At 48.7% G+C, this 25,925-nt stretch overlaps 3 protein-coding genes across 9 annotated transcripts in view; 2 read left to right on the top strand and 1 right to left on the bottom strand.

Moving 5' to 3' along the window:
• Positions 1-21: 21 nt before the first annotated feature.
• Positions 22-20,436, top strand: Naa60 (N-alpha-acetyltransferase 60, NatF catalytic subunit). Of its 3 annotated transcripts, none has more exons than XM_036194863.1 (7): positions 22-197; positions 10,690-10,805; positions 13,320-13,449; positions 16,126-16,222; positions 16,933-17,167; positions 17,633-17,976; positions 19,152-20,436. In XM_036194863.1, the coding sequence occupies exons 2-6, from the start codon at positions 10,696-10,698 to the stop codon at positions 17,787-17,789; spliced, it is 729 nt and encodes a 242-aa protein (XP_036050756.1). In that variant the 5' UTR covers positions 22-197; positions 10,690-10,695; the 3' UTR covers positions 17,790-17,976; positions 19,152-20,436. The 3 variants fall into 3 exon arrangements, with proteins under 3 accessions (XP_036050756.1, XP_036050757.1, XP_036050758.1); XM_036194864.1 differs by lacking the exon at positions 22-197 and adding an exon at positions 7,427-7,506; XM_036194865.1 differs by lacking the exons at positions 22-197; positions 10,690-10,805 and adding an exon at positions 11,696-11,728.
• Positions 19,384-24,265, bottom strand: C8H16orf90 (chromosome 8 C16orf90 homolog). Of its 4 annotated transcripts, none has more exons than XM_036194867.1 (4): positions 24,035-24,265; positions 23,587-23,729; positions 22,432-22,785; positions 19,384-21,836 (listed from the first exon to the last, which is right to left on the bottom strand). In XM_036194867.1, exons 2-4 carry the CDS (start codon positions 23,603-23,605, stop codon positions 21,679-21,681), a joined length of 531 nt encoding a protein of 176 aa, XP_036050760.1. In that variant the 5' UTR covers positions 23,606-23,729; positions 24,035-24,265; the 3' UTR covers positions 19,384-21,678. The 4 variants fall into 4 exon arrangements, with proteins under 4 accessions (XP_036050760.1, XP_036050761.1, XP_036050763.1 ...); XM_036194868.1 differs by having other exon boundaries at positions 24,054-24,265; XM_036194870.1 differs by lacking the exon at positions 23,587-23,729.
• A 116-nt stretch (positions 24,266-24,381) lies between these two features.
• Positions 24,382-25,925, top strand: part of Cluap1 (clusterin associated protein 1) — a 33,294-nt gene continuing 31,750 nt past the window's right edge. For both annotated transcript variants that reach the window (XM_036197963.1, XM_036197962.1), the window contains exon 1: positions 24,382-24,737. In XM_036197963.1, the coding sequence (XP_036053856.1) occupies positions 24,521-24,737 (217 nt within the window). In that variant the 5' untranslated portion in view covers positions 24,382-24,520. The remainder of the gene's footprint in view (positions 24,738-25,925) is intronic.

Genomic DNA, 25,925 nt, shown 5'->3' with positions numbered 1-25,925 from the left:
ATGATCTTCCGGGCTGCGCCGCCGGCGGAGCACGAGAGGCGGAAGTGCCGCGGGGCCGCCTTCTCCGTCCGGGCTGCGGCCCCTGCCGGTTACATAACCCGTCGCGGGGGCCCCGCAGTTCCACGTCCAGCTTCCCGGCTCCCCCAGGATGCGCTGAACCCCGCGACGCCGTACGCTGCCGCCGGCTCCCGTCCGAGGTGAGGCAGCCGAGGCCTCGGCGGGTGCAAGTCCGGGCGGTGGGGAGGTCGCAGCGGCGACCCGAGGGCACTGGCCGGCCGTGGGAGGCCGGGTTTCCCAGAGAGCGCGTCCTTCTACAGACCCCTGCGCGGCCCTGCTTCTTAGCGCCCAGGCTGTTTCCGTGGCGGCGGCGGCGGCAGCGGCGAGGGGCGCGGAGGGGCGTCGGGAGTTGGCCTTTCCGGGGACGCTCAGCCAGTGATCTCAGGAATTGGAAATGGAAAGGCAGCATCCTCTGGGTTTGCTGGAGGAGAGGGGTCTGGTCGTCTCGCCTCGCTCCCGCTTCTCTTTGGAGACTTGTTGCGCCGGTGGTAGTTGCCGACTTACTTGTTCTCGTGAAAGCCGAGGACCCTGCTTGAGGTTCCTCTGCGTCTTTTCATTTCAGCAGTACTTTTGGTATTCCGGCAAATAGAAGCCTGCCATTTCTGTTTACTAGCCAAGCTGACCCTCCATAATCGACTCTGGCTTGTCTCCTCTGAATTTGAAGAAACGCTTGCCAAGGAGAAGAGGGGATCTATGGCCAGTGCAGTTTGTCTTCTCCTGGGAAAATTGGGGCGGGGCCATGAAGGGGGGTACTCCGGGCCCTTCCTGAGTCTCCAGCAAGTGCCTACCTGCCCCGCTGGGTGTCAAAACCCAAGGCTTGGGGGAGTGCAGGCTGCAGTAAGCATAAACTTTGGCTGCTTTATCGATCCGTTAACTCTGCCAAGGCCTTGCTTGAGCCCTGTGCTTTTGGGTCGTTCTTGTCACCCTTTGGTCTTGAAAGAGTAACAGCCTTACAGCGTGGTTCACTGTGGTGTCTAGAGTGCTAATCAAGAGAAAAAGCTGCCAGTTACAGAGGTTTCCCTTTGTCAGAGTACTGAGAGCCTAAAACCCAGCAGGCAAACCATATTGCTCTAGAAATCACTATGCAAATACTTGAGTCCACATAGCCATGTGACATGGAGGAAAGTTTACAAGTCTTGTGACTGTTCCCAGTTAAAACGTCAGGAAAAGGGGGTCTGGGACAAAAAAACCAAAAACCCAGCAAATAAGTATACACAGAGAGAAGCAACCCCACCCATCGGTGAACTAGTGAGTGTGGATAGAATTGAACACTAGAGGAACCTGAAGGGCCATCTCATTCCAAGGGGTAGACAGGTCTTGGCAGTAAGCGGAAGTCCCCATCTCCCTCTTTTAGGGTTTTTGTGTGCAACAAGAACAATATGCAGGACATAAACCCCGAGAGTTGGGTGTGCTCTTCCACCAGATTGTGGTTTGCTAGAATTTCAACTCACAGACCCAGACAGTTCCATGTCAGGCTTCCCTGGCTGAGTTTCTATGAAAATTGTTAAAAACTTGTCACAGAATCAGGCCTGGTCTGGTATGACCACACCAGCATCAGCATAAAACATACAATTTCGTTTTTTTTTTTTTTTTTTTTTTTAAAGTCTGTGTGTCCTATCCTTAACCTCTTTCAGTTGTGACTTGAAGAAACTTTGTCATTGTTTAACCCACACCCACACCCATTGTGGAGAATATATCCAGATTTGACCTTGTCCAAGTTGCATAGCAACATGCTTCTGACGGGAATGGAAGACGATTTCTGGAGGTCAGATCTGAGGGATTAAAGACAGTCCTGAACCAAGAGCAGAGGTTATGGATGACCAGGGGGTGCTGGTGCCTAGAGACTGTGAGTACCTCAGTGTACCCCTTAGTGCAGCATGGATGTGGCAGCCTAAGCTCAGGTGGGTAGAGTCCCACATTGATCACAGGGAACAGACAGATGGAGACAGGAGTCTTTAGAACTTGAGTTCAGGCCAGATCAAACACTGGATTTGATTCAGCAAATGGTTTTAAATAACTTGGTAACTTCAGGGCAGATTTCCTTACCTGTACATCATTCTTAGCATGGCCTCTGAGGGAGGCTGGCTGGCAGAATAGTTGAGGGTCTGTCTGAAATCTAGATACTCATACTGCTCACTGGCCCATGTGTTTAAATGGCAAACACAAATATACAAGGTTGCTCAGTGTTTATGGTGTGACAAGAAGGGTGTCTAGCCTGGGAGCAAGGACTTCCTGCAAAAGTGGTTTGGAATCTATAGTAATGCTGAGCTAAAGCACCTCAGTCCAGAGGTTGGCAGGACCATAACAGTAACCCTGAGGTGGAGTCCAAGCTAAGGTGGTCAGGAAAGTGACAGCAAATAAGGTAACGTTGTCCTGTGTTTCAGCCCAGACTCCTCTCTATGTCTTTACCTCAGTCAGAGTCTACCTGGCCAGGAGAGAAAGCACCCTCAAAATGATGGTGAGATTCAGCCAGATGTGATGACACACGCTTGGATCCTAGTATTCGAGAGGCAGAGACTGGTGAATCTCTGTGAGTTCAAGACCAGCCTGGTCTACATAGTGAGTTCCAGGACAGTGAGGAGTACATAGATCTTGTCTAGGGGGTTTTGGAGGTAGTGGGGGGGGGGTGGGGGGAGTGGAATATGAGACTCAATTGTGAGATTTTCAAATGTTTCTTCAAATTATAAGTAGATAACTACCTATTTTGTCCTAAAATAGACTCTTAATACTGTGGTAATATTTGTAATCCAAGACATTACAGAGCCAGAAGATCAGAGGACAGAACCAGCCACAGAGTTAAACATAGAGGCCAGGCAGTGGTGGCACACACCTTTAATCCTAGCACTCAGGAGGCAGAGATCCATCTGGATCTCTGTAAGTTCAAGGCCACACTGGGCTACATGAGATTGATCCAGTCTAGGAGAGAAATGGAGCCAGGCAGTGGTGGGCATATAAGGCGTGAGGAGACAGGAACTAGAGAGCTTTTGATGAGGATGCAGGGGCATTCAGTCAGAGGATTCATGAAGTTGGCAAAGTGAGAAGTAGCTGTGGCTTGTTCCTTTGTCTCTCTGATCTTTCAGCATTTACCCCAATATCTGGCCCCAGGTTTTTATTGTAAGACCATTTAGGATTCGTGCAACATAATACTGCCTTTTATTTTTATTATTTATTTATTTTGATTTTTGGGGACAGTGTTTCTCTGTGTAGCCTGGCTGTCCTAGAACTCACTCTATAGCTCAGGCTGGCCTCGAACTCACAGAGAACCGCCTGCCTCTGCCTCCCAAGTGCTGGGGTTAAAGGTGTGCGCCACCATCCAGCTTACTACTGCATTGTAAAACCAGCATCCTAGGAATAGCATGGTATTTTGAGCACTGATGCTAGAAATAAGTGTCCAAAGACAGATTCAGAGTTCTGAGGAAGAGGAGGTGTTGTAAGTAGAGACAAAGAAGGAATTGGAGGGAGTTCTGTTGCCTTGGTTTCCGTAGAAGATGAGGGTATTTTGCTGCTTTAAAAGGCTTTTTAGGGCATAACGGCATAGACTTGTAATCCCAGTGTTCAGGAGGTGGAGGCAGGAGGACTGTCACAAGTTTGAAGCCAGCCTGAGATATATAATGAGTTTTCAAGTAATCATGGACTACATAGCAAGACCATGTCATAAGCAAATTGTTTGTTTGTTTGTTTTTGTGGAGTGGTTATTGTTACCAAAAGAATAAAATGAAATAAAAGGACTGGAGAGATGGCTTACAGTTAAGAATGCTTTTCTTTCAGAGGACTTAGGTTTGGTTCCTAACCTACTTGGTCACTCCCAACCACCTAAGACTCCAGCTGCAGGGTATCTGCCCCCTCTTCTGGCCTCCATGGTCGCTGAGCACCCATATAGTGCGCTTAAACACATGCAGGTGTACACACAATAATAAAGAAATCTTTAAATAAAATGAAGCTGGTGTGCTGGCTCGTGCCTGTATCCCCAGCCTAGCCAGGCTCAGGCTAGAGAATGGAGGGATACTGGGGGCAGGATTGGAGATCCAGCTCAGTAATTACGAGTACTTGCTGCTCTTGCAGAGGACCCCTTTGGACTCTAATTTCAGGCACTCGCATGGCGACTCACATAATCATCTGGAACTTCAGGTCCAGGGCATCCAATGCCCTTTTCTGGCTTCAGACACCAGGCACACTCAGAGTTCATGAATATACATGCCGACAAAACACCCACATATGTAAAATAAAAATGAATCCTGCCAGGCGAGTGGTGGCGCACGCCTTTAATCCCAGCACTCCGGAGGCAGGAGCCAGGTGGATCTCTGTGAGTTCGAGGCCAGCCTGGTCTACAGAGCGAGATCCAGGACAGGCACCAAAACTATACAAAGAAACCCTGTCTCGAAAAACAAAAACAAAAAAATGAATCCTTTTCCTCCTCCTTTTCAAGAGTTTGATGCTAGCCTGTGCTAACTAGCAGACTACTAGCAAGACTGTGACTCAAAAAGACATTTTTCCCTTTTGTTCCTGAAATGGGGTTGATTTGGGCACAATAGCATGGAAATAGGTGGGTGGTGGTTGTTGTTGTTGTTATTGTTATTATTTGGTACTGAAAGGGTTCTTTTCTGGAAATTTTTGATACCATAGGGTTTCTGTCACTCCCGTGGCATTCAAAAAGTGCTGTGGAGCGCTGTTCACATTGCCATCTCAGAAAGACGCCTACTGGAACTGCACTTGTAAACTGTTCGGAAGTGGCTCACCCGTGCACTCTGATACTCCTCTCTGGGCCAAACATGCGCGCCACTTTCTTGTCCGAGTTCCGGGTTACTGCTGTATCCTCTGGCCTCTACTTTGAACCTTTCACTCAAGTGTGTCAAAGTGCGCTTCCTAGCAAATGAACAGAGTCTGGGCACATGTGCAGCCTACCAGCTGCTAAGCAGGCAAATCCTCTCCTCATGAAAATCATTTCCCTCATAGGACCTATAAGAAACTAGTAACAGTTGTATGGGGGTGGGATGAGCACAGAATTTTTAATTTCTGCCTTCTGTTGTACTTTTTCTTTTCTTAAAGTGTTTATTTTACCTTACGTGTGTGCAGTGCTGGCAGAGGTCAGAAGAGGACATCAGGTCTCACCTTCTGAAATCTAGTATTATCTGAAAGTAGTTTTGTTTTCAAAACCCTTCCACTGAATTGAATTGGGAATTCATTCTGAGAGCACTTACTCCATCTGGCAGTTCCTACCCTGACCCCAAGCAGTCTGGTCTTTGTCTGTGGGCTATTGGTGAAATTATTAAGGCCACTCCACGTAGTTAAAAGGGAGGTTTATTTTGTGGGGTAACTTACAAATGAAGGGATAGGTTACAGGGTCTGGGAAAGGTGTGTCGCAGTCTGGCGGTGTTCTCTGGAGAACTCTGCTCAGTCACCTCCAGCATCCAGGGTCCTGGAACCAAGAGCGCCCCAGCATCCGGAACTTGGGTCTTCTATATTCTTTCTCAGTCCCGCCTTGTAGGCGTGAACATTACCGAAGCCTCAATGGGGGTTGGAACTTCCAGGTCAAGGCTGGAGTGGCTGCCCACTACAGTGGGCTCCATCCAAACAAGCCTCATCCTGTGTGTGCTGACTGTTCCAGTAACATGCACCTGACAGCACAGAGCACACCATCCAGGTCTCATTTTTCAGTACCAAGAACAGGAGATGCCTTATTTAGATTTTTTTTTTTTTTTTTTTTTTTTGTCACCTGACACAGCAAGGGTCATCTGGGAAGGACCTCAGTTGAGAAAATGCCTCCATCAGATTGTCTGTAGGCAAGTGTGTAGGGCTTTTTCGTGGTTAATGATTGGTGTTGGAAGGCCAGCTCACTGGGGTGGTGGCACATGTGGGTAGATGATCTGAGTTGTACAAGAAAACAGTCTGAGCATGCTGTGAAGGGCCTGCCAGGAAGCAGCATCCCTTCATGGTCTCTATTTCAGGTCCCACCTCCAGGTTCCTGGCTTGCACTCCGCCTTGACTTCCCTCAGTCGTGGACTGTCATCAGAATGTGTCAGCCAAATAAGCCTTTTCCTTTCCAGATTGCTTTTGGTCAAAATGCTTGATCCTAGCAACAGAAAGCAAACTAAGACAGATTTGCCGAAAGGTGTTCAGTGATGCAGCCACTGGGTTTGCTTTCTGTGCATCTTCTGGTCCCACTTGTGTGTTTTCTTTTCCACCTGGCCTGTTCTTTCTGCTCATCCAGCCTGATGTTAAACATGAAAAGAGCTGCCAACTAGCCAAACAGATAGGCACCATTTAGACCTCTTCTACTGGAACTCTAGTGTGTCTTGGTACACTCCTGGGGAGGATGCAGGAGAAGAGTTTCTGCTGTTTTCCTTGTGGTCCCTACGGTTGGAGAAGGAAGTGGTATCCCTTCCCAGATCAGTTGGGAGCACTTCTCACATGGACTAATACACTTTTTGTCATGGGATGCTTCTAGCAAACTGTAGTTGAGTGTATAGTAAATGGGACACCAATGTGCCACCCTCGTCTGTGTGACCAACAATTTCTAAACTCTGCTCATTGCTGAGGCTCTAGTCTCCTGAGCAAAACCTGACTTTGTCATACAAATTTGATAAATTAACAATCAGATAGATTTTTTAGTTTGAAATGCAGAGAATTTTTGACTCAAAGGTAAAAGATTGGGTCTGGACTCTGGACCTCACCATCTGATGCTATTTTTATAAGAGATGTAATGAACATGTGGTCAAATATGCACCTTAAGAAACAAGATCTATGTGGATTGGGGGACGGGGACTGGTTGGTACTGTTTGATGTTTTGAGGTAGGGTCTGGCTATGTATCACATGCTGTCTCAAACTCAGTATTATCCTGCCTGAGCCTCACAAGTCCTGGGGTCACAGATGTGCATGACCCTACCTGGCTTGGCTTCCATATGTATATGTTGTCTTTTAAACAGCCTTATATGTTCCACACTGGCCTCAAACTCACCCTGTAACCAAGAATGATTTGAACACCCAATCCTCCTGTCTTCACCTCCTAAGTGCCATGATTAGAGTTAATGTACATCACCCAGCCTGGTTCATGTAGTACTAAAGATTGAACCCAAGGCTTTGTGCTTGATAGGCGAGCACTCTACTGAGCCAGACCCTCAGCCACATTCTGTATAGTTTTTGATTGCCAGTACCATTAATTAATTTTTTTATCTAGTTCTAGAATTTCCAGATGGAATCCTCCTGTATCATTTTACATTTGAAGAGATGTGTCTAAAATCATATGTGCTCAATATATATGATATGGGCTCCCTAGGAGCACGAAAACTTGGGTTTAAGAGGGAGGTTGTTTGGAAATAGAGAGGTGGGTGTTTGTTTCTTGTCACTCTGAAAATTATTCATTTTCCTTCTCTGCGGTTCTGGAAGCAGCACAGGCAGCTATGGAAATGGCTTCTCACCCACAGGCAGCTGCTCATTTGAACAGGCAAGCTGTGAGTAGTGGTTGTTGCTCCCTTCACCCTCGGCTCTAGGCCCTGAGCCCACATTACGGAGGTAGTACTAGATGGTGTCCTCTCTCTCCCTAGTGTGTGTCTCCTTTTCTGCTCCGTCTCTCCTAAAGGAAGGAGCTAACATTTTATTTGTGTTGGTTTTTTCCAATCAGTAAGCCTTGTGTGGGTGGACTCTCACAGGGGACTTGGGGGCTGTGGTTCCTGCTTGCTCATGGGGGAGCTTTGGGTAATCTTGCCTCATGCTTTGTTTGAGGAAAGCAGGAGGCAGCGGATGTTTGTAAATGAAAGTAATGTTGAAGGTGAAGGAGGTGGTACACACATTGTGTTTATAGCCTGTCAGAGAGCAGCTTGATGGTGTTGACAGATGTCAGCGGAGCATGCGCAGGCCTTCGAGGAAGATGTGTGGCTGACCTTGTAGAAGTCTCCAGCTTGTGTCTGAGTTCGTTTTAGAATCTTCTTGAAGTCCTGGCTGAGCAGTTGAAGCACACTGCCTTGAGGCCCAGAGATCCCAGGAGTGACTTGGGATTGTTGTGAGCCCACCACACTTCAAAACAAAACAAAACCATTTAAAGAAGAAACCAGGACACCTTGCTCCAAAATGTTTCAGCATATATCTCCTGAAGAAGACCTTGCCCTGTGAGACCTCTGCCTCATCAAGAAAATGAACAGCTGTTTCATAATACTGCCCATCTACCAGCCAGCCTGTGTTCAAGGTCCACTGAAATGTTTGATTTTCTTTTTTCATGGTACAGGTTTAGGCATCACAATGGATTCTGGATTGTCTCTTTCCATTTATTTTTTCTTTTTTTCTTTCATTTACTTTTTTTTTTTCTTTTCTGGAGCTGAGGACCGAACCCAGGGCCTTGTGCGCTCTACCACTGAGCTAAATCCCCAACCGTTCATTTACTTTTGTATCTTCAATGTTTTTGACCTTTTGAAGAGACCAGATGTGAAAGGTTACATGTCTGTGGGATGTCACTTCCTTTATTGCTGTATGTCCTTTATTGCTGCAATCAGGAAGTTGGGTCTGAAGGCTGTGGTTAGGTCCAGGCCCAGTGATTTTTAGAACCTGTAGCAGGAATCTTAAATGGTCTTAATAAAATCAAACCTGAGGCCAGTTATTGGGGTGAACGCTGGAAGATCAAAGAAGCAGAACAAGCCACAGCTACCTCACCTTGCCAGTTCCTCAGCTGATCCTGTTTCCTCAGACTGGAAGCCTCTGAGTTCTCATCCAAATGGATCTCAGCTGAACTGTGCTAGTCTAAGCCTAAAAGCTTAACCAGGCTTCCTGGTTTTCACGCCTTATATACCTTTTTGCTTCCTGCCATCACTTCCTGGGATTAAAGGCTCACTTCATGGAATTATAGGCATGAGTCACCATGCCTGGCTGTTTCCAGTGTGCCTTTAAACTCACAGACATCTGGGTGGATCTCTGCCTCCCAAGTGATAGGATTAAAGGCTTGTGTGCCGCCAGGCAGTGGTGGCACATGCCTTTAATCCCAGCACTTGGGAGGCAAAGGCAGGCGGATCTCTGTGAGTTCGAGGCCAACCTGGTGTCCAAAGCAAGTTCCAGGAAAGGGGCAAAGCTACACAGAGAAACCCTGTCTCGGGAAAAAAAAAAAAAAAAAGATTCTGGCCTCTATATCTAATGGCTGTTCTGTTCTCTGACCCCCAGATACGTTTATTAGGGTGCACAATATTTTGTGTTCCCCAAAATACAATACCACAAGAACCCCCAAAGGCTTGGGTGGTATCCCACTGGTCATATCTGGAGGCACGGGACGAGAGGTGGGGGTGGGAGGGAGAGAAAGGAGAGAAAGAAGAGAAGAGAAGAGAAGAGAAGAGAAGAGAAGAGAAGAGAGATTGAGATTGGCCTGTTAGCTTGGGGTCTGTCCTGGTTTGCACACACTGAGTCCTGGGTGCTGAGTACTTTGTGTCTGTGCCTTGTACCTGGCCCTCAGCAACCCTCATCTGTTGATCTCACACTCTTTGAGGAGTATTGGTGAAATTATTAAGGCCACTCCACGTAGTTAAAAGGGAAGTTTATTTTGTGGGGTAACTTACAAATGAAGGGGTAGGTCGCAGAGTCTGGCAAAGGTATAGGGTAGTCCGGAGGCGTTCACTGGAGAACTCTGTTCGGTCCACCTCTCGCGTCCCGCGTCCCAGAACCCAGAGAGTGAGTCCTTCCCAATCCTTCGTCTTCCGCTTCCTCCTCTGCCCCGCCTTGTGGGTGTGACCATTACCGAAGCCTCAGTGGGGGTTGGAACTTCCAGGCCAATGCTGGGATGCCTATCCACTACAGAGGAGCTTTTCTGGACTTGGAGATTTCCTCCTGAGATTCCACAGTGGTGACCCTGAGTGCCAGCATTTTCGTTTTGACCCGGTTGTTCTGTAAGTCCTCCTCAGCCCTGGAGGTTAACTACCATTTCCTCCCAGAAAGATGGGATAGGTGTCTAGTCCTTTTCTTTTGAATTACCTGCTTCCTACTGAAGGAAAAAGAGTGCGGTTTGCCCTTTTGGTAGAGTTGGCACTTGACTTCCCCAGGCCTAGGCTACAGAGTTTGTTCCAGACCAGCCTGGACAACTTAGGGAGCCCTTGTCTCTAAGACAGGGCTGGCAGCACAGCCGTGAGTGTGATCCTCAGCGCCCCCCCCCCCCCATAGTCACCAGCATCTGGTTAGTCTCGATGTCTTAAGAGTTTCTCTTGCTAGACATGGAGGGGAGGGAGTATGTGACCTTCTCTCTGGTAGTGAAGCCAATGCCATTTGCCCTGACTATCTGATCATTCACTAGGGTCCACCCACCAGACTGCTTGAAGGGGTTTGCTAAGCCCATGTCTTCTTTGACACTGGGTCAGACTTGTTAGAATCATTTGTCTCTTCCACGTGAAGGGGCTGCAGTTAAGAGATGGAAGACCAGCCAGGAAGGCGCTCTGGTCACTCTAGGGGAGAGCTGAAGGGCAAGGTGCAGCTCAAGAGGAGAGGAGAGAGACATAGACGAGAAGCCGTCAGCTCTTCTCCATCTACAGGGTGGAGGCAACCACAGAAGAACTCTCTCTCCATCACGGGCCTCTCTTTGCAGTCCCCACCTCACCCACCTCCTGGCTTAGCTTAGAGAAGGAACAGGTAAGCAAGCCTGCAGGTGATGCTGTCTCCTCTCCCCACAGGTGTGAATGACAGAGGTGGTGCCTTCCAGCGCCCTCAGCGAGGTCAGCCTGCGCCTCCTCTGCCACGATGACATAGACACCGTGAAGCACCTGTGTGCCGACTGGTTCCCCATTGAGTGAGTGCTGGGCACTGTGTTCCCAGTGGACGGGACGCACAGATACGCAGTTCCTGAGACAAGGAGAGGCATCAGGGGGTCTGGCAGGCCATAATGCTCTGTAGTTGCTGTCTCAAGATGGCAAACTAGGCAGTGAACCTCAGGCTTCCATTCTGATCCGCTGTTCACCTTCCTTAAAAGGTCCTACTGAGAAATTTTACTTACAAAGATGTCCAATCCTACATGAAATCAGGAAATTTAGGATCAACTTCAGTGTAAGAAATGGGTTAAGATACATAGATATGTATATGTGAAAATGCAGTGTTGCTGGAATGCTAGAATTCAGGAAATGGAAGCATAAAAAAGTTGAGTTCAAGGCCAGCCTGAGGTACATATTGAGCTTTAAGCCAGCCTGGACTGTATGGGAAAGACCCTGTCTTTGAAAAGGGCCATTAGTTATCCAGGAATAAAATCTGTCGAAGTGGTGTATTTATTGACAAAACTCCTTCCCTTCCTTCCTCTTTCTTTTACCAAATATTAAGTGAAAGCAGACTAGAGTACCAGTACGCACCATATTCCACTTTGCTTTAAAAATAGGCCTAGGATAAAAACCTCTGCATACTGTAGAGGAAGGAAAAGAATCCTGCCCCTCATGAGAATTGTGGCCAACACTTTAATAAAAGACATGTTAACAGGAGAAGAGAATAATAGCACATTTATTTGACCTCAGTCTTTTGACATGGAAGCCTTCATGTTAAGGATCCGAAGACCAGTGGTGAATTCTCCATTTCTGTGCTTAGGTTCAGTGAAGCATGGACTGTCACATAGAGATTATTGGACAAAGACTATTATCTACTCCTAATGGATTGAAGGCGGAGAACACAGTGAGGCCCAGAGTCTGCTCAGATTCTGCTTGGACCATCTGTAGCTGTCCCTCTTTCTAGGTATAGAGTAGGACCCTTCTGGAACGAGGGTGTGTTAATTTCATCTTTGCTGTCACCAAAATAGCTGACAGGCAACTGAAGGATGACAACAAGGTTTAGTTTCCTCGCATTTCAGAGGTTTCAGACTCTTGTGGCAGAGAGGGTTGTGGGGGTGGGCAGCTCACATTAAAGTGGACAGGGAGTAAAGGGAAGTAATAACAGAGAAGACCACAAGCAAACTTATTGCCCCTAAGGGCATGGCCTCAGTGACCTGCTTCCTCCAACCAGGCCCCACCTGCCATGGTCCTACATTTCCCAGTGGTCTATAGTATAGTGCCTCTGCAGACACATTCAAAAGTGTGGCGTATTAATTAATCTCCTGGGCACTTGTCAATCTAATCAAGCTGACGATCAAGGTTAATAGTGGGATTAGATCCACTGTCAGACAAGCTAAGACAGAGACTCTCTTCATGGCTACCTCCTACACAGAACATCAGATTGGCTGTGGAGGAAAGGGACTCTCTGGTTGCTGTGGTTCATATTGGAGTCGAAGAATTCTAGGTTTGTGGCTTACCTTAGGGGAGAGAATGAGAAACAAGATGTAGGAGGCCTGAGAGGTTCACATCTGGACCTTCACTGTTGGGGATCATCTACTGAGCCCCCAGAGTTCACTACTCAGCATTTTGAGGCAGCGTGGATTATTAGTACCTGTGGGTTCCTGTGTTTTTACTTGCCTTGTATCTAGATTATTGTATGATATGAAAAAGCATTTTCTTAGTGAGACAGACAGACACAAACTTTGAAACATTAAAGCTAAGCAGGTCCTTTAAGTCGTTGGTGTTTTGTGACCCCTTGCCTCACACTTGTTACTCCATGGCAGCAGAAAAGTAGAGATACATCCCCCCCCAAATGCATCTCTGTTGAAATATATAAATAAATTGCTGACTTCTTAGGAGTGTGGGCCAACAGTACTCTGTGAGATAAAACATATACCGTCCTCGAAGTTAGTAGCCCACTACTGAAAGTAGTCTCAGGAAATGAGAGTGCCAGTAAGGACAGCAGTGAGGCCTGCTGAGGACTGCGGCTGTATAGAGCCACACTGAGTTGTAACTACCTGGCTGTCAGCCTCTCCTGTCCCTTGGCCATGTGCCATGTCCCCACCCATAGCTAGAAAGATACTGTGAACTCTCTTCTGCACACCCATGAACTTGGCTCTTCCTTCAGTCACCTTGTCTGGCCTTCAGTGCTGCGGAACTTCACAGAGGACCATTTGCAGTAGTCAGTTCTCTCTCCACATGTGGGGCCTGGGTATTGAACTTGGCTGCTGAGCCATCCCACCAGTCCTCACAGAACTCTCCATAGACTACCCAAGTGTCCGTGGGTCACTGAGGGCCGTGACATCTCAGCTCACACTGAGAAGCAGGCTGCCTTGTTCTGTCCCCTCCGGGAACTATCTGTGAGGACAGCTTCATGGGGGCTTCCCCCTTTTACATAAAAAATCCCCACTTGGACAGGTGGTTCCTCTGAGAAGACAGCTGTGAGGCTCCTAGAGACTGATAGGCTGGGCAGCCTCGGATCCCTGTGACTCGCTGGAGTGTGCTCTCTCCCTCAGGTACCCAGACTCATGGTATCGTGATATCACATCCAACAAGAAGTTCTTCTCTCTTGCTGCAACCTACAGAGGTGCCATCGTGGGAATGATAGTAGCTGAGATAAAGAACAGGACCAAGATACATAAAGAGGTGTGTCTGTGCGACAGCCATGCCTCTGCGGCAGCTGGAAACGGGTATTGCAGTAGGGTCGCATTGCCAGCTCTGGCTTGTGTCTCAGTGGCTTGTGACCTGAGGAACCAGACACTCATAGCCAGTGGGCTTATTTATATGTGGGTATGACTACATGGATTTTTTTCTGAAGATTTATTTCTATTATTATTTAATTATGTGCATGCATGTATGTCTGTATGGGGTTGCATAGTGAGCTGCCCACTATTAAACTCAGGTCCTTTGCAAGAGCAATACATATTCTTAACTGCTGAACTATTTCTCCAGCCCCAATGGCATGTACTTTTGTTCATGGAATAATATGAATAACGAATAGGACCCACTAGTGGACTTGATAAAGATGGCCATTTTGACATAGGAACAAACAGAGTGATACATTGGAAATCTGCCCCATTGCTGTGTGAAATGACAATGTCTTTGATTTGTGCTGTTGGTGTCATCACAGAAGTGCCAGTCCGTTAGGGATTAGTGAAAATGTATTTCTTTTTATCTAATTTCACGGACCACTCAAGGACTTACCTCCCTCCGAACCCTCAAGGATTCGGGTGACTGTTTTCAGGGTAGACTGGAAGGCCGTAGCTATAAACAGTGTTCCTTGTGGTTGATTTCCCTTAGAAGTCTCCTGGTGGTTTTGGTCATGGCAGTGGAGCAGTGTTATGTACTTAAGGAAAAAGAATCCCATCAGACAGCAAATGATTGTGTTTGGCTTGAGGTTATTCTTTCTTGTTTCCTTTGCTTTCTCTTTTTCCTTTCTTCTTCCCCACCTGCCTGCCTTCCGTTTGTTTGTTTGTTTTGTTTGTTTGTTTAGGGACAGGGTTTCATTGTGTACTAACTGGCCTGAAACTCAGATCTGCCTGTCCTTGCCTCTCAAGTGCTAGAGTCCAAGGTGTGCACCCCACACCCAGTTTGCTTGAGATTGTTTCTTTAAAAGTGCAGGAAGTGAGATGGAGCTGTAGCTCAGTGGCAGAGTGCTTGCCTAATACACAGGAGGCCCTGAGTCCCATTCCTAGTGGAAGAAGAAGAAACATCTCTTCTAAGATCCCAGACCACTAAAGCTTACCCCATCTCACACATAATCATGTCTTGGCACATTATTTGTTGGTTTTGTCTAGCCCAGCTTCCTCTTGAGCTGCTGCCTCACACTGTTCTAAGATAGAGAGAAAGCAAGGGCCAGTATCCCTTGGATCTGCTGTCTTGTATTGGATACTGTTTCACTTGCCCACACCTTGTTTCCTCATGATCCCTCCTTGGGGCTTTTCCCCTAGTGGTTGTCCACTTCCACCATGCACATAGCCCGAGGGTCTCTTGACTATGCTTACCCTTTCCACAGACTGGGGGGGGGGGGCCCTCTTTTTGGTTTTTGGCTAGCATCATTAGCCTAGGGCTTCTATTAACTAGAGCAGTGAGTTTATCCCTCCCCAAGTTTGCTGTGTTCAGGTTCAGTGTAGATAGAGCTAAGCAGAGTCAGGGGGCAGAGCCTGGTTCAGCACATGCCTAACACATAGGAGCTACTTGGTAAATGGGAAGCAGAAAAGCCAAATTGCCTGGTATCCTTTCTTGGAAGAGAAAACCTTACAAATGGCAGATCTTTCTTGTTATTAGGAGGTTGGAATAACATGAGAACATCATGGTCAGAGCCATGACTCAGGAGGCATTTGTGTCCATTACTAGAGATATTCATAGAGTACCATGCTATAGTACATCACAGGGGGCAGCAGAGCAGAGTGGATAGCTGTCTTAACCTGCTTTTCATGGTCACCAGGAGCAGTATGTTTGTTTGTTTTTATAAACTTTAAAACTTTGCACTTGGACTGGCTATATGGTTCAGCAGTAAAAATCTGACAGGCTGAGTTCCCAGCATCCACATGGAGGAGGGAGAGAACCAACTCCCAAAGTTGTCCTCTGACCTCCACACAGCGATGTTGCACATGCATGCTCACAAATAAATGTTAGGCAACTTTTCACTTGTCCACCGTCTCACGTCATGGCAACTGTATCACTACTTGTTGACAACCTATATGTGACCACTCTGGACAATCATATTCTTTTTTGTTTTCCTTTTGTGGTGGGATCAGACCAATGGTCTTATGTCTGTCAGACATGCATCTGTTGTTTAGCTACATTCCCATTCCAGCCCTTTGTCTATTGACTTTTAATTTTACTGGTTCTGGCATAAAGTACCCATCTAATCCACCATCCCCAAGAAAAGCTTCTCATGGAGCTGGGCAGAGGCGGCACATGCCTTTAATTCCAGCACTCAGGAGGCAGAGCCAGGCGGATCTCTTGTGAGTTCGAGGCCAGCCTGGTCTACAGAGTGAGTTCTGGGACAGGCTCCAAAAGCTACACAGAGAAACCCTGTCTTGGAAACCTTAAAAAAAAAAAAAAAAAAAAAAAAAAAGAAAGGAAGGAAGGGAGGAAGGAAGAAAGAAAGAAAAGCTCCTCGTGGGTGTGTTCTCACCATAGCAGCATTCTGCCCACAGGGCCTACACCCTCTTGTTTATGGGCCACCGTGGGGGTCCTTGGTCCTCTGTGTTCTACTCTTCCTGCCTGTGGCTGCACATGTCGGGCTATGGAGAGTGGACACACAGAACCCTGGTAGGCTCTGCTTCACCCTGACTTCTCTCTGACTTTTCCTAGGATGGAGATATTCTAGCCTCCAGCTTCTCTGTGGACACACAAGTTGCATATATTCTAAGTCTGGGAGTGGTGAAAGAATTCAGAAAACACGGCATAGGTAAGAAGCAGAAAGCTCATGGTTTGAACCACTGCTGCCCCCTAACCAGTTATCAACCCCCACCATATCAGTTACTTCTTCTGAGGTCTTCAGCTCACAGAAGACCCTCAGGCTCTTCTTGTCCAAATTTGGGGCCAGATAATGTCCTCTCAGTGCATCCCTCCACCCCACAGGCCTTTGTTTTTTTACATCCCTCCCAAATCTGTCATGAACAGATCAGCAACAACTCCTAGGACAGCCTCAGGAGGGAATAGCCTTCCCTTACCTCTCCTATGTTGCCAGACATAGTCATATGTATTGGCAAGATGCTCTCAGTTCAGAATAAGGACCATAAACAGATGAAGAAACAGCACTTTCCAGCATTCATCAAATGTCATCAAATTCTCACCCTGCTCCACCACACAGCAGTGAGTAGAAGTCCTTTTTTCAACCCAGGCCTATCTTTCTGGTTTACACTTTTTGTTGCCTGAAAGCTTGGTAAGTGTCTTCTGTGGACCTAGAGCACTTCCAGGAAACATCTGTGGTCCGCAGTGATATGTAGTTTATGGGTTCTGTCTGGCTAGGACCTTTTAGGGACTTTGACAGTGGGAGGTGACCAGAGACTAGTTTCAGGTGTGGGGGCATAGCTCTCTAGACTCCTGCAGAACCATGGCTTCATCTATCTCCTCTTAACTGCCCTGCTGTGGGAAACCTTCCTCTCCTCTCCCCAGGTTCCCTTTTACTAGAAAGTTTAAAGGATCATATTTCAACCACTGCCCAGGACCACTGCAAAGCCATCTACCTACATGTCCTTACCACCAACAATACAGCAATAAACTTCTATGAAAACAGAGACTTTAAGCAGCATCACTATCTGCCCTATTATTACTCCATCCGAGGGGTCCTCAAAGATGGCTTCACCTACGTCCTCTACATCAATGGTGGCCACCCTCCCTGGACCATCTTATATCCTTTACTGCTGGAAGGGAGGGAGAAGGCTTTGTGGTTTCCTGGCTAGAGGGCTAGAAGAACCAGAAAGTCAGCTGGAACTGTGGCCACCTTCGGGTGACAGTCACTGGCATGTATGGACATCCAGGGATTAGCACTGCTGAAACATGTCCTTGTTGGGGTGGGCTCTGTTCCCTCTGGAGAACTAGGAACACTTGTCTTATAGATCCTGCCCTGGTCTTTGTTAATTACCTTATGGTGATTGTTCTATATGGCTCTACTGTGCATTATTTCCCAAATAGGTTGTCCACTTAATGCGCCTTTCTAGTATTTTCTAAGGTTTAATAGGCCCTTGGCTTCCAGTTGAGTGCATTGTGCCACGTGGGAACAATGCTTTGGGTCATTGATCAGACTCCAAGGACGCTGCATGTGGGCAGGCAAGGCAGATGGGGCCATATCGGTATCTTCCTTGACAGAACCTACAGACTACATCCAACACCTGGGCTCAGCACTAGCCAACCTGAGTCCCTGCTCCATTCCACACAGGATCTACCGCCAGGCCCACAGCCTGCTCTGCAGCTTTCTGCCATGGTCCAGCATCTCCACCAAAGGTGGCATCGAATACAGCCGTACCATGTAATGCCATTGGGGCAACTTCCCCCAGGCCTCTGTCCTCAGCACTTTGTGGAGCCTATTTTCCTGTCTGTCTGACTTCTGCTGTCCTTTGCAAGGAGCTGGTGGCCACATGCCGGCCCATCGGCCTGCCCCAGCTGCAGGCCCGGTGCTATGCTGGCTCAGAGGAAGAGTGTGTGCCTGGTCTTCAACAGGTAGGGCCAGATGGTAGGACCTGGAGAGTCTGGGGCTTGTAGAGACAAGAAGTCTCTAGGCAGGCACTTGTGAGCAGTTCACAAGTGGGTCCAGAAGCGTTTTGAAGAGCCAGGGACCAAAGGCCTCATACCACTTGCCAGATGATCTCTTTTTATTCCCTAGACTTTGTATGTACATTTGCATCCACATGTGCACATTTGTGGAGCATAGAGCTCAACATGGGGGCAATTATTCTCCACCTTACTTTTGAGACAGGGTTTCTCATGGAACTTATAGCTCACTGATTTAACTGCACTGGCTAGCTAGTGAGCCTTGGAGATCCTCTTGTCTCTGTCTCTTAGCTGCCTACCTAGGCATTTTATGTGGGTGCTAGAGCTCAAACCCAGGTCCTTATATTTATATAGCAATCACTTTTCCAATGGAGCCATCTCTCCAGCCCCTGGATGGCTTTTTTTTTTTTTTTTTCTCTCTCTCTCAAGAATTTGAGAGCATTGGAGTCTCTGGAACTGGAGGTATAGGCAGTTGTGCCATGTAGATCCTGGGAATTGAATCCTGGTCCTAGGAAAGAGCAGCATATGCTCTTAACCACTGAGCCATCTCCCCAGGGCCTGAACAAATTTTTCTTTGGTTTTTTTGTTAAGATGATGGAGTCATGTGATTCAAACATAGGAAGTTACAGAAAGGCCAAGTAGCTCCTACTGGGGACCCACAGTTACTTGGCTTTACCTGACAAGAGGCACCAGTGACCTGTGACCCAGACTGCTGCTCTTACCACCAGTGCAGTCACCAGGGCATCTCCATGTGGCATTGGCCAAAGCCCTGTGTGGTTTCCATGCCGACAACTTGTAAATGAAGTTAAGATTCTGCCTGGATGCAACCATTTTGGTTGCTGAGAGCTGGTCCCCGAAGCCAAGGGAACAGAGAATTGCAGAACTGGAAGAGGTTTGGGTATTGCAGAGCCTGTTCCATTGACCATCCACATTGAGGCTTGGTACACATCCAGCTGCTTGTATTTGTGTTAAGTTCCAGGGAGCCTGCTGACCACTGCTAGACTAGAGGCTGGAGAAGGGCTCATGCTCTGGTGTACCCTGGCTCAGCAAAAGCCCATAGGCCAGAGGGTGAAGTAGGTGAGCATCCTGCAGTGCCTTCATGTGCCCTGCTCTCTTCCCTGCAGGCTCTCCTTCCTGCTTCTGGAAACTTCTCCCTCCACCTGGAGCCCTTGTCCTGCCTCCATGCACTGGCACCATCCCAATGGCCTGGCAGGTGTTGGCTACATTCACTGGAAAAGGGCTTGCCAGGCCTCTCCTCTGCCTCCTGCTCCTTCATCTTTCCTACAGAATGGACTGAACTTTGCTGTGAAAAGAATATGGACATCTTTGACGCTGAAAACACAGGAACCTTAGAATAAAGAGGCACAGCAAAGAGAATGCCAGGGTTTTTTTTTATAGGAATGCCCTAAAGCAGCTTAGACAGTGGGAGCAGTTTTTCACGAAAGGCTGGAGACTGGGGAGAAAGAGTGGGACTGGCCCTTCACAAGAACGTAAGCTTCAGGAGTCAGCCCTCTCCATAGACAGTTAGATGGACGGTTCCTTGTTCCTCAGGCCTCCTGCTCCGTTTCCTGTTGTCCAGAAGGATCATCCTGCCTGTCGAAACCGGCATGTTCCATATAGCTGACCTGCACTGGGAGCTGGGCCAAGAACTGGGAGCTGTTGGCTTCTGGGTTCCTCTCTTGATCATCCTTCTAGAAGCTGAAGCTTCAAGGACTGGCCAAATGCAGACAGGGGGATGCTGAGCTCTGCATTGGGCATCTCTGCTACTGTGGACTCATGAGACTCGGCCCTGGGAGCAGAGGGCAGTTGGCGCCTGTGGACCTGCAGCCCTGAGGCAGAGGCTCTTGTCAGTGCCGTGAACTGAACCTGCAGCGTCCCTCCCTTGTGTCCCCAGAGTCCTGCCCAGTATTGCTGCAGTATCACAGGTGCCCTTGCAGGGCGTCCTCACAGCCCCTCACTGTGCCAGACTGATTAGGAACAGCTCTATTGACAGGCTTCCCTCCCTCAGCATCTCCTGGATTAGGGCTGTCAGGCCCTAGAGCCAGCCCAAGGCTGCTTGGCCTCAGAGAAGGAAGGGTCCTCACAAAGCAGGAAGGCCAATGCAGGAAAAGCATTCCCCTTCCTCAACAGAACTGGCCAGCAGGTGGCTGGTGTCCTGACTGGTTTCTGTTGTGTGCTGAGGCCCAGCCCTGTGTTCCCTCCCTTTTCAGTCAGTGGTGATCATGTGATTTTCATTTCTGCCCTGTATGGTCTTCCAGAAGGTTCTGACTTGGATATTCTTAAATCCAACTCAAAGTCCTCGACCTGTCTTTCCTCCCTCCTGTCCCTAATTACTGCAGTGTCCAGCCCAGTGTTGAACGCATCCTAGTGTGTAGTCTCGTTACAAACAAATAAATAATTTCACTCGTCTCCTCCTGTCACTAGTAGCTGGCTCTCACACTTGGTGCTTTGGACTAGGGCTGAGGGCTGGGAGCTCCCTTGCTGCAGGCTTCCTGGTACCTCAGTCCTGCAGGCCACTGTCCTGCAGAGGAGTGTGAGCCTGGGGAGGGTGTCAACTGCTGAAAGCAGTAACTGGGCTGTTTGTTAAAGGCCCTTAGCAGCTGCCCATCAGTTCATACCCGCACCCTGGCTCTCAGCTTTGAGCTAGAACCTGGTCCGAGTGTGAAACTGTATTTCTCTTCCCTAGCCCTTCTGCCCCCATCTCCATCATAGCCTCTAAGACTCCAAGAGTCATGCAGGCTCATGGTCGACGGAGGCTATGGCTCTGCTCCCAAACAGTGGGTAAGTCTCTGGAGACAATCTATGTGGTCACAGCCTGGAGGAGGGTACTGCTGGCATTATTGGGAGGCTACAAAACATCTTCCAGGGCACAGAATGGGCCCACAACAAAGACTTGATCCAGTCCCAAATGTTAATAATACCCAAGGTCGTCAACACCCAGGTACCTGAAGTCTAGTACAGATGGAAGAAGGCCTGTGGCCATCCTGATGGGTTCCTGTGGGGCCATAACGTCATCTAATCCCTCGATAGGAGCAGTGTGGGGTCCAGGCCAACATGCCTACCTTGGTTGGACCCCTCCTGGTTCCCTCTAAACCAAACCCGCATTTCATCCCTTTGTCCCAGGAATGCCATGCCCTGTGTTCAGGCATAATGAGACCCTGCCTGCCTTCCAGAGCTATCATGTTCAGGGGCTCCCCTACAAAGCCTCCCTGGACCTGGCTCATGACTCTCTTGTGTACCCCCAGGATAGCTCCCTTGAATGGCTCCAGGGTGGTTTTGACTGGATTGACTTGATGACAGACAGACAAGAAGGTGTGTAGGCCTTGGCTTTTACTGAGGTTAGACCTGAGGACTCCCTGGCCTCTCAGGAACCCGACTCTGCTCGGCCTGGCCTCCCAGGTACAAGTGGCTGACCGGAGTTTGGGCAGGCTGCAAGGGCACGGGTATGCTTCCATTTCTTCTGTCCCTCCCATGGGACTTCCTCCTCCCTCCCTCATCCTTTTCCCCAGACTAGCCCAGGTCTGGTGCTGGGCAACTATGGGGCCATCTCAGTGGGAAGGGCTACTGCTGGGACTGAACCCTTCTCAGTAAACCTGGCCTCCTCCTCGGCCACTCTTCCCCTACTGTCCCCAGCCCTGGCACTTTGGATCCTTATGTCCTCTCCAAGGCCCCAGAGCGGGTTCTCTTGCACAAGGGACACATGGTCTCCTCCAAGGCTCTCCAGGACCTCTTGGGCCTGAGTCCCAAGCCCTCAGGGGGACCAGACTGGGAGGGGACACCCTTGGCTGGGTCCATGCTGGAACTGGAAGCTGAGGAAAAAGGAAAGAGAAGTCACTCAGGGACCCAATTTGAAACCCTACCTTGGTGTCCCCGGACCTTACAACCCTCAAGACAATTGAAGGGCTGTGCTACATTCTTGAAAGAACTAGTTGGGGGAAGTGACGTCAACGGGTCAAGTTGAAAATGTCATGAACCCATCATTGGAAAAATGAACTGAGGGAGAGCTGCCCAAGGTCCATCAAGATACAGAATGAGGATTAGAACCCAGAACGGAGTCCCAGATCTTCTACACACACACACACACACACACACACACACACACACACACACACACACACACACACACCACATTCCAACAGGCTCCAGCTGTACCAGCTGCATACTACCACCCCTGAGATTTCATAGGACTCAGAGTGTACATCCATGGTGCAGGATCAATAGCAGGGCACACAGATAGAAAAATTCAACAAGATCTTGGCCCCTAGAACATGTCATTACTTTAGTATGTCCTGGCCACTGTGTTCTTTCCTAGTTCTTGGCAGAAGGCTGGGGAATGGAAGAGGCCCGTCTGAGTTCCCTTGAGTCTTTCCCTCATGTCTCCAGTCCTGCCTTAACAGAGCTCACCTGTATTTCCCAGGCTGTCCCTGGGCAGTTGGGCTTCCAGAAGGGTTGAGCAATGGCTGTTACCTGGACCCAGGGTCCCCTGTGGCAGGTCCAGGGGCCAGGCCGAGCCTTCAGGCCTCGGCAGGCTGCCCCCAGCCATGAGCCGGCCTAGCCAGTGGCTTCCACATTGACCAGCAGGCTGCATGTGGCCTGGCAGGTAGAGAGCCAGGCTCCGGAGGTGACGCAATCGGAAGTTCTTGGGCTTGCTTCCCTGGGCACCGGGGCCCTGCTGCTGCTGGGCCCCCAGCCCTCCCTCATAGATGTTGGGTGGTGTGTCAGGGTGGCTGGGGCGTCCTGGGGCCCAGCTCACTGCATCTGCAGGAGAGAGAAAGAGCAGGAGGGTGGTGGCCAGTGGGCCCAGCATCTGGGCAAAAAATGCAGGTACCAGCTTAGATGATAGGCTCCATGCCCAAGCTATCCAGCCTCAGTTCTTGTCTCCTCTTTGCTCCCCTAACAGAGGGGCCTAAGAAGCCCAGGACTTTGGCACTGAGATCTCTTTCAGCACCTCAAGCCCTCTTTTGTTCCCTCTACCCTAGAAAGAGTATGCTGGTACCAGTATAAGCAAAGTGGATACAAGAGGACATGACTGGCCCAGTCATACAGCCTAGATCGGGAGTTACTCTCCTCCCAAACATGCATATCCCTAGGATCTGCCCAGGTTAGGACAGAATGGTATCTCTGCTATTGCCCCTCCTTGCAGCCAGGCACCTTCTCTTATTCGAAGCTCAGAGAATGCACAGACCAAGGCTTCCATGGAGGGCCAGTATGGTGGGGAAGGAGTGGCCAGGCCTTGTGTGCAGCAGGGCCTGCTCTCCCCTGCCTACGAGGTGGGTCTGCAGGTCTCCCATGGCAACTGGTTCTATGATGTCATAGTAAAGACTCCAGTCTTCTTGGGTCCCTTAGTTTGGGAGAGGATGGTCTCAGGTTGGGGCAGGGTGGGAGGAGGGCAAGAGGAGGGGCTAGAAACCTAGGGTAAATTCACTGGTCCTCAGATTTAGAGCAAGACACACAACAACTTTAGCTTTGGCATGCTAGAAAGTCATTCTATGGGGTGACCTTTTGGGGGCCTCAGCTTCCTCATCTGTGATTGGAAAAACGAGGGTTTGGGGTACAAACCTGCAGAGATCTGAATCATGCTGAGAAGATGGCTCTGGGTGACACTTGTCTAGTTGTCAATTTTCTCACAAGTTGTTAGGCAATGTGTAGATAATGCCATTTTTTTTTTTTTCCTAAGCATGTGGACCAACTGGAACTTTTGCCTTGATGGTGGAAATATAAAATTATAACTAATTTGGAATCAATTCAGTCACAAAACCTTTACGTTTTGGTATAGAAAGTTTAGTTCTATGTTCTACATTTAGGTTTATGAACCATTGTTTTTGTATACAGATAATAGTGGAGTTTGATTTATTTGCTGTGGATTTCTCATTGTTCCAAACCATTTGTTGTTGCAAATGCATTGTCACCTATGTTGGACTAGCCACAAATGTGTGGCCCTGTTCCACATACTAAGTCCTTCAGCATCTACTCCTGGTCTGTACCACAATGTCCAGGTCAAGGGTACCTTTACATCCTGCGCCTACCCATCTTGGGACTTTGTCTTCCTCTTCGCCCACCCCTCTTGGCTCAGCTCAGCTCTTCTCTCCCCAGTCTTCCTTTATCACGGTTGTCCTCGATTCGTAGCAGCTACCAGGGAGGATTCCCTGCTGAATCTGGGCTGACCCCCCATCCCCCGGAATGGGGTGCGACACACAAGCACTAAGGCTCCCTTCTCAGAATTAACCATAGTTTCCAGGACAACCTCTGGCGCACGGATCTCGATACTGATTTCCGGCCTGTCGTGCAGACTGACAAGCTGTACGTACACGAAATCCCTCCGGGTTCCGTTCTCGAATTCTGCAGAGGGTACCATATCTTCGTTCCCGTCAGTCTGTGGCTACTTTATGTTTTTACAAATACGAAGGAGACACGGTCACATAAGGTGATAGTGCTCTCTATAGAAGTGAGGCGATGAGAGCCACAACGAGACAAGAGACAAAAGCGCTCAACGATGAGAGGCGCTACCCGCTGGTCTGTGTCGTGCGCGTACGCGCACTGCACCGTTTCGCTCCCTGTCTTGTTTGGCCCTGACGGCTCGCTGTCCAAGTGCTCTGTAGGTTGCTATAGAGACCGGCGAGCGCTGGGCCTGCGAACTCCAAAGAGGCGAGCAGCGGCGACCTGGTGGGCTCTTGGGGACCAAAGCACCATGTCTTTTCGCGACCTCCGCAGTAAGGCTGCACCTCGCTTTCCCGTGGGCTTCCCAGAAACTCGGGGCTCCTCTGCCTGAGCCATAGGCCCAGTCAGGGCGGTGGTCCCCACCCCAAACTAGCCAGGGGCTGACAGAACTTTACAGCGCCTTTGGAAAGTTCTGTGCCTCACTGGCCGCGTGTGCCTAGAACTTTTGGAATGTGCCTCCAGGGGCTGAGGAACTGAATGTTACCCCATTTTCTTTTTCTTTTTTCTTTTTTTTTTTTCTTTTTTGAGCTGAGGATCGAACCCAGGGCCTTGCGCTTTGCTCTACCACTGAGCTAAATCCCCAACCCAATTTTACCCAATTTTATATCAGTTTTTCGCAGCCACATTAGAAAAGTCATAGGAAATGGAGACTTTTTCTTGTGTTAGAGTTTGTAGAAAGAAACAATGAAACCCAGAAGGTGCCTGGGTGAATATGGGTGAATGGCTGTTGCCGCTACTTTTTTGTTGGTGGTTGTTAATTTTTGAGATTTGTTGTTGTGTTTTAACAATCTCTCATGTACTCTTCTCTTTGTGGGCATTATTTCGTTTATTCCTAGGCAGTTCTTATGCCCTGTGTCCAGAGATGAAGAAACAGGCAGCAGGCAGCCAAAATAATTTGGGCAAGTCATAGCTAGGACGAGAGGTGTTGGAGTTTGAATCCAGGTTGTCTGATCGCCAAATGCCAAGGAGAACTTTGCCGGAGAGTGGGGAAGTGGTATATTTATGTTAGTCACTACTCTTTGTAGAACGTCTGTTATGTGCCAGGCGGTTATATTTCACACATTTTGTTTCTGGTTTTAACTGCGCGTATAGCTTCACGTGGGTCACAGAGCTAGAAAGAGTGACAGAACTGTGTGACCCAAAAGCTTGCCTCACTGCAGAAGAGTGTTTGTTTGTTTTTGGTGTTGTTTTGTTTTTTGTTTTGTTTTGTTTTGTTTTTGAGACAGGGTTTCTCTGTAGCTTTGGTGCCTGTCCTGGACTAGCTCTGTAGACCAGGCTGGCCTTGAACTCACAGATATCTGCCTGTCTCTGCCTCCCAAGTGCTGGGATTACAGGCGTGTGCCACCACTGCCTGGCCACGTGCAGAAGTGTAGCAACTACTAGGATCACTTGGAGAGAATTGTGTCTCCTGGGGCTTGAGGGTATTTAAACCAGTGTAATGGTGTCCTGAAAAGACTTTT

Source organism: Onychomys torridus, chromosome 8, assembly GCF_903995425.1.
Source record: "Onychomys torridus chromosome 8, mOncTor1.1, whole genome shotgun sequence".
In the NCBI taxonomy this organism is placed as follows: Eukaryota; Metazoa; Chordata; class Mammalia; order Rodentia; family Cricetidae; genus Onychomys; species Onychomys torridus.
Note: the sequence above shows the minus strand (reverse complement) of the source record. Positions and strands in the feature narration are given on the sequence as shown.

Excerpts from the sequence above, each read along its gene's own strand:
- Naa60 (XM_036194863.1), top strand. The coding sequence starts at position 10,696 with ATGACAGAGGTGGTGCCTTCCAGCGCCCTCAGCGAGGTCAGCCTGCGC. Across the intron at positions 10,806-13,319 it reads GCCGACTGGTTCCCCATTGA|GTACCCAGACTCATGGTATC; the intron begins GTGAGTGCTGGG and ends TCTCTCCCTCAG. Across the intron at positions 17,168-17,632 it reads CACCCTCCCTGGACCATCTT|AGACTACATCCAACACCTGG; the intron begins ATATCCTTTACT and ends GACAGAACCTAC.
- C8H16orf90 (XM_036194867.1), bottom strand. Across the intron at positions 21,837-22,431 it reads GGACAGCCTGGGAAATACAG|CTTCCAGTTCCAGCATGGAC; the intron begins GTGAGCTCTGTT and ends CTTTTTCCTCAG.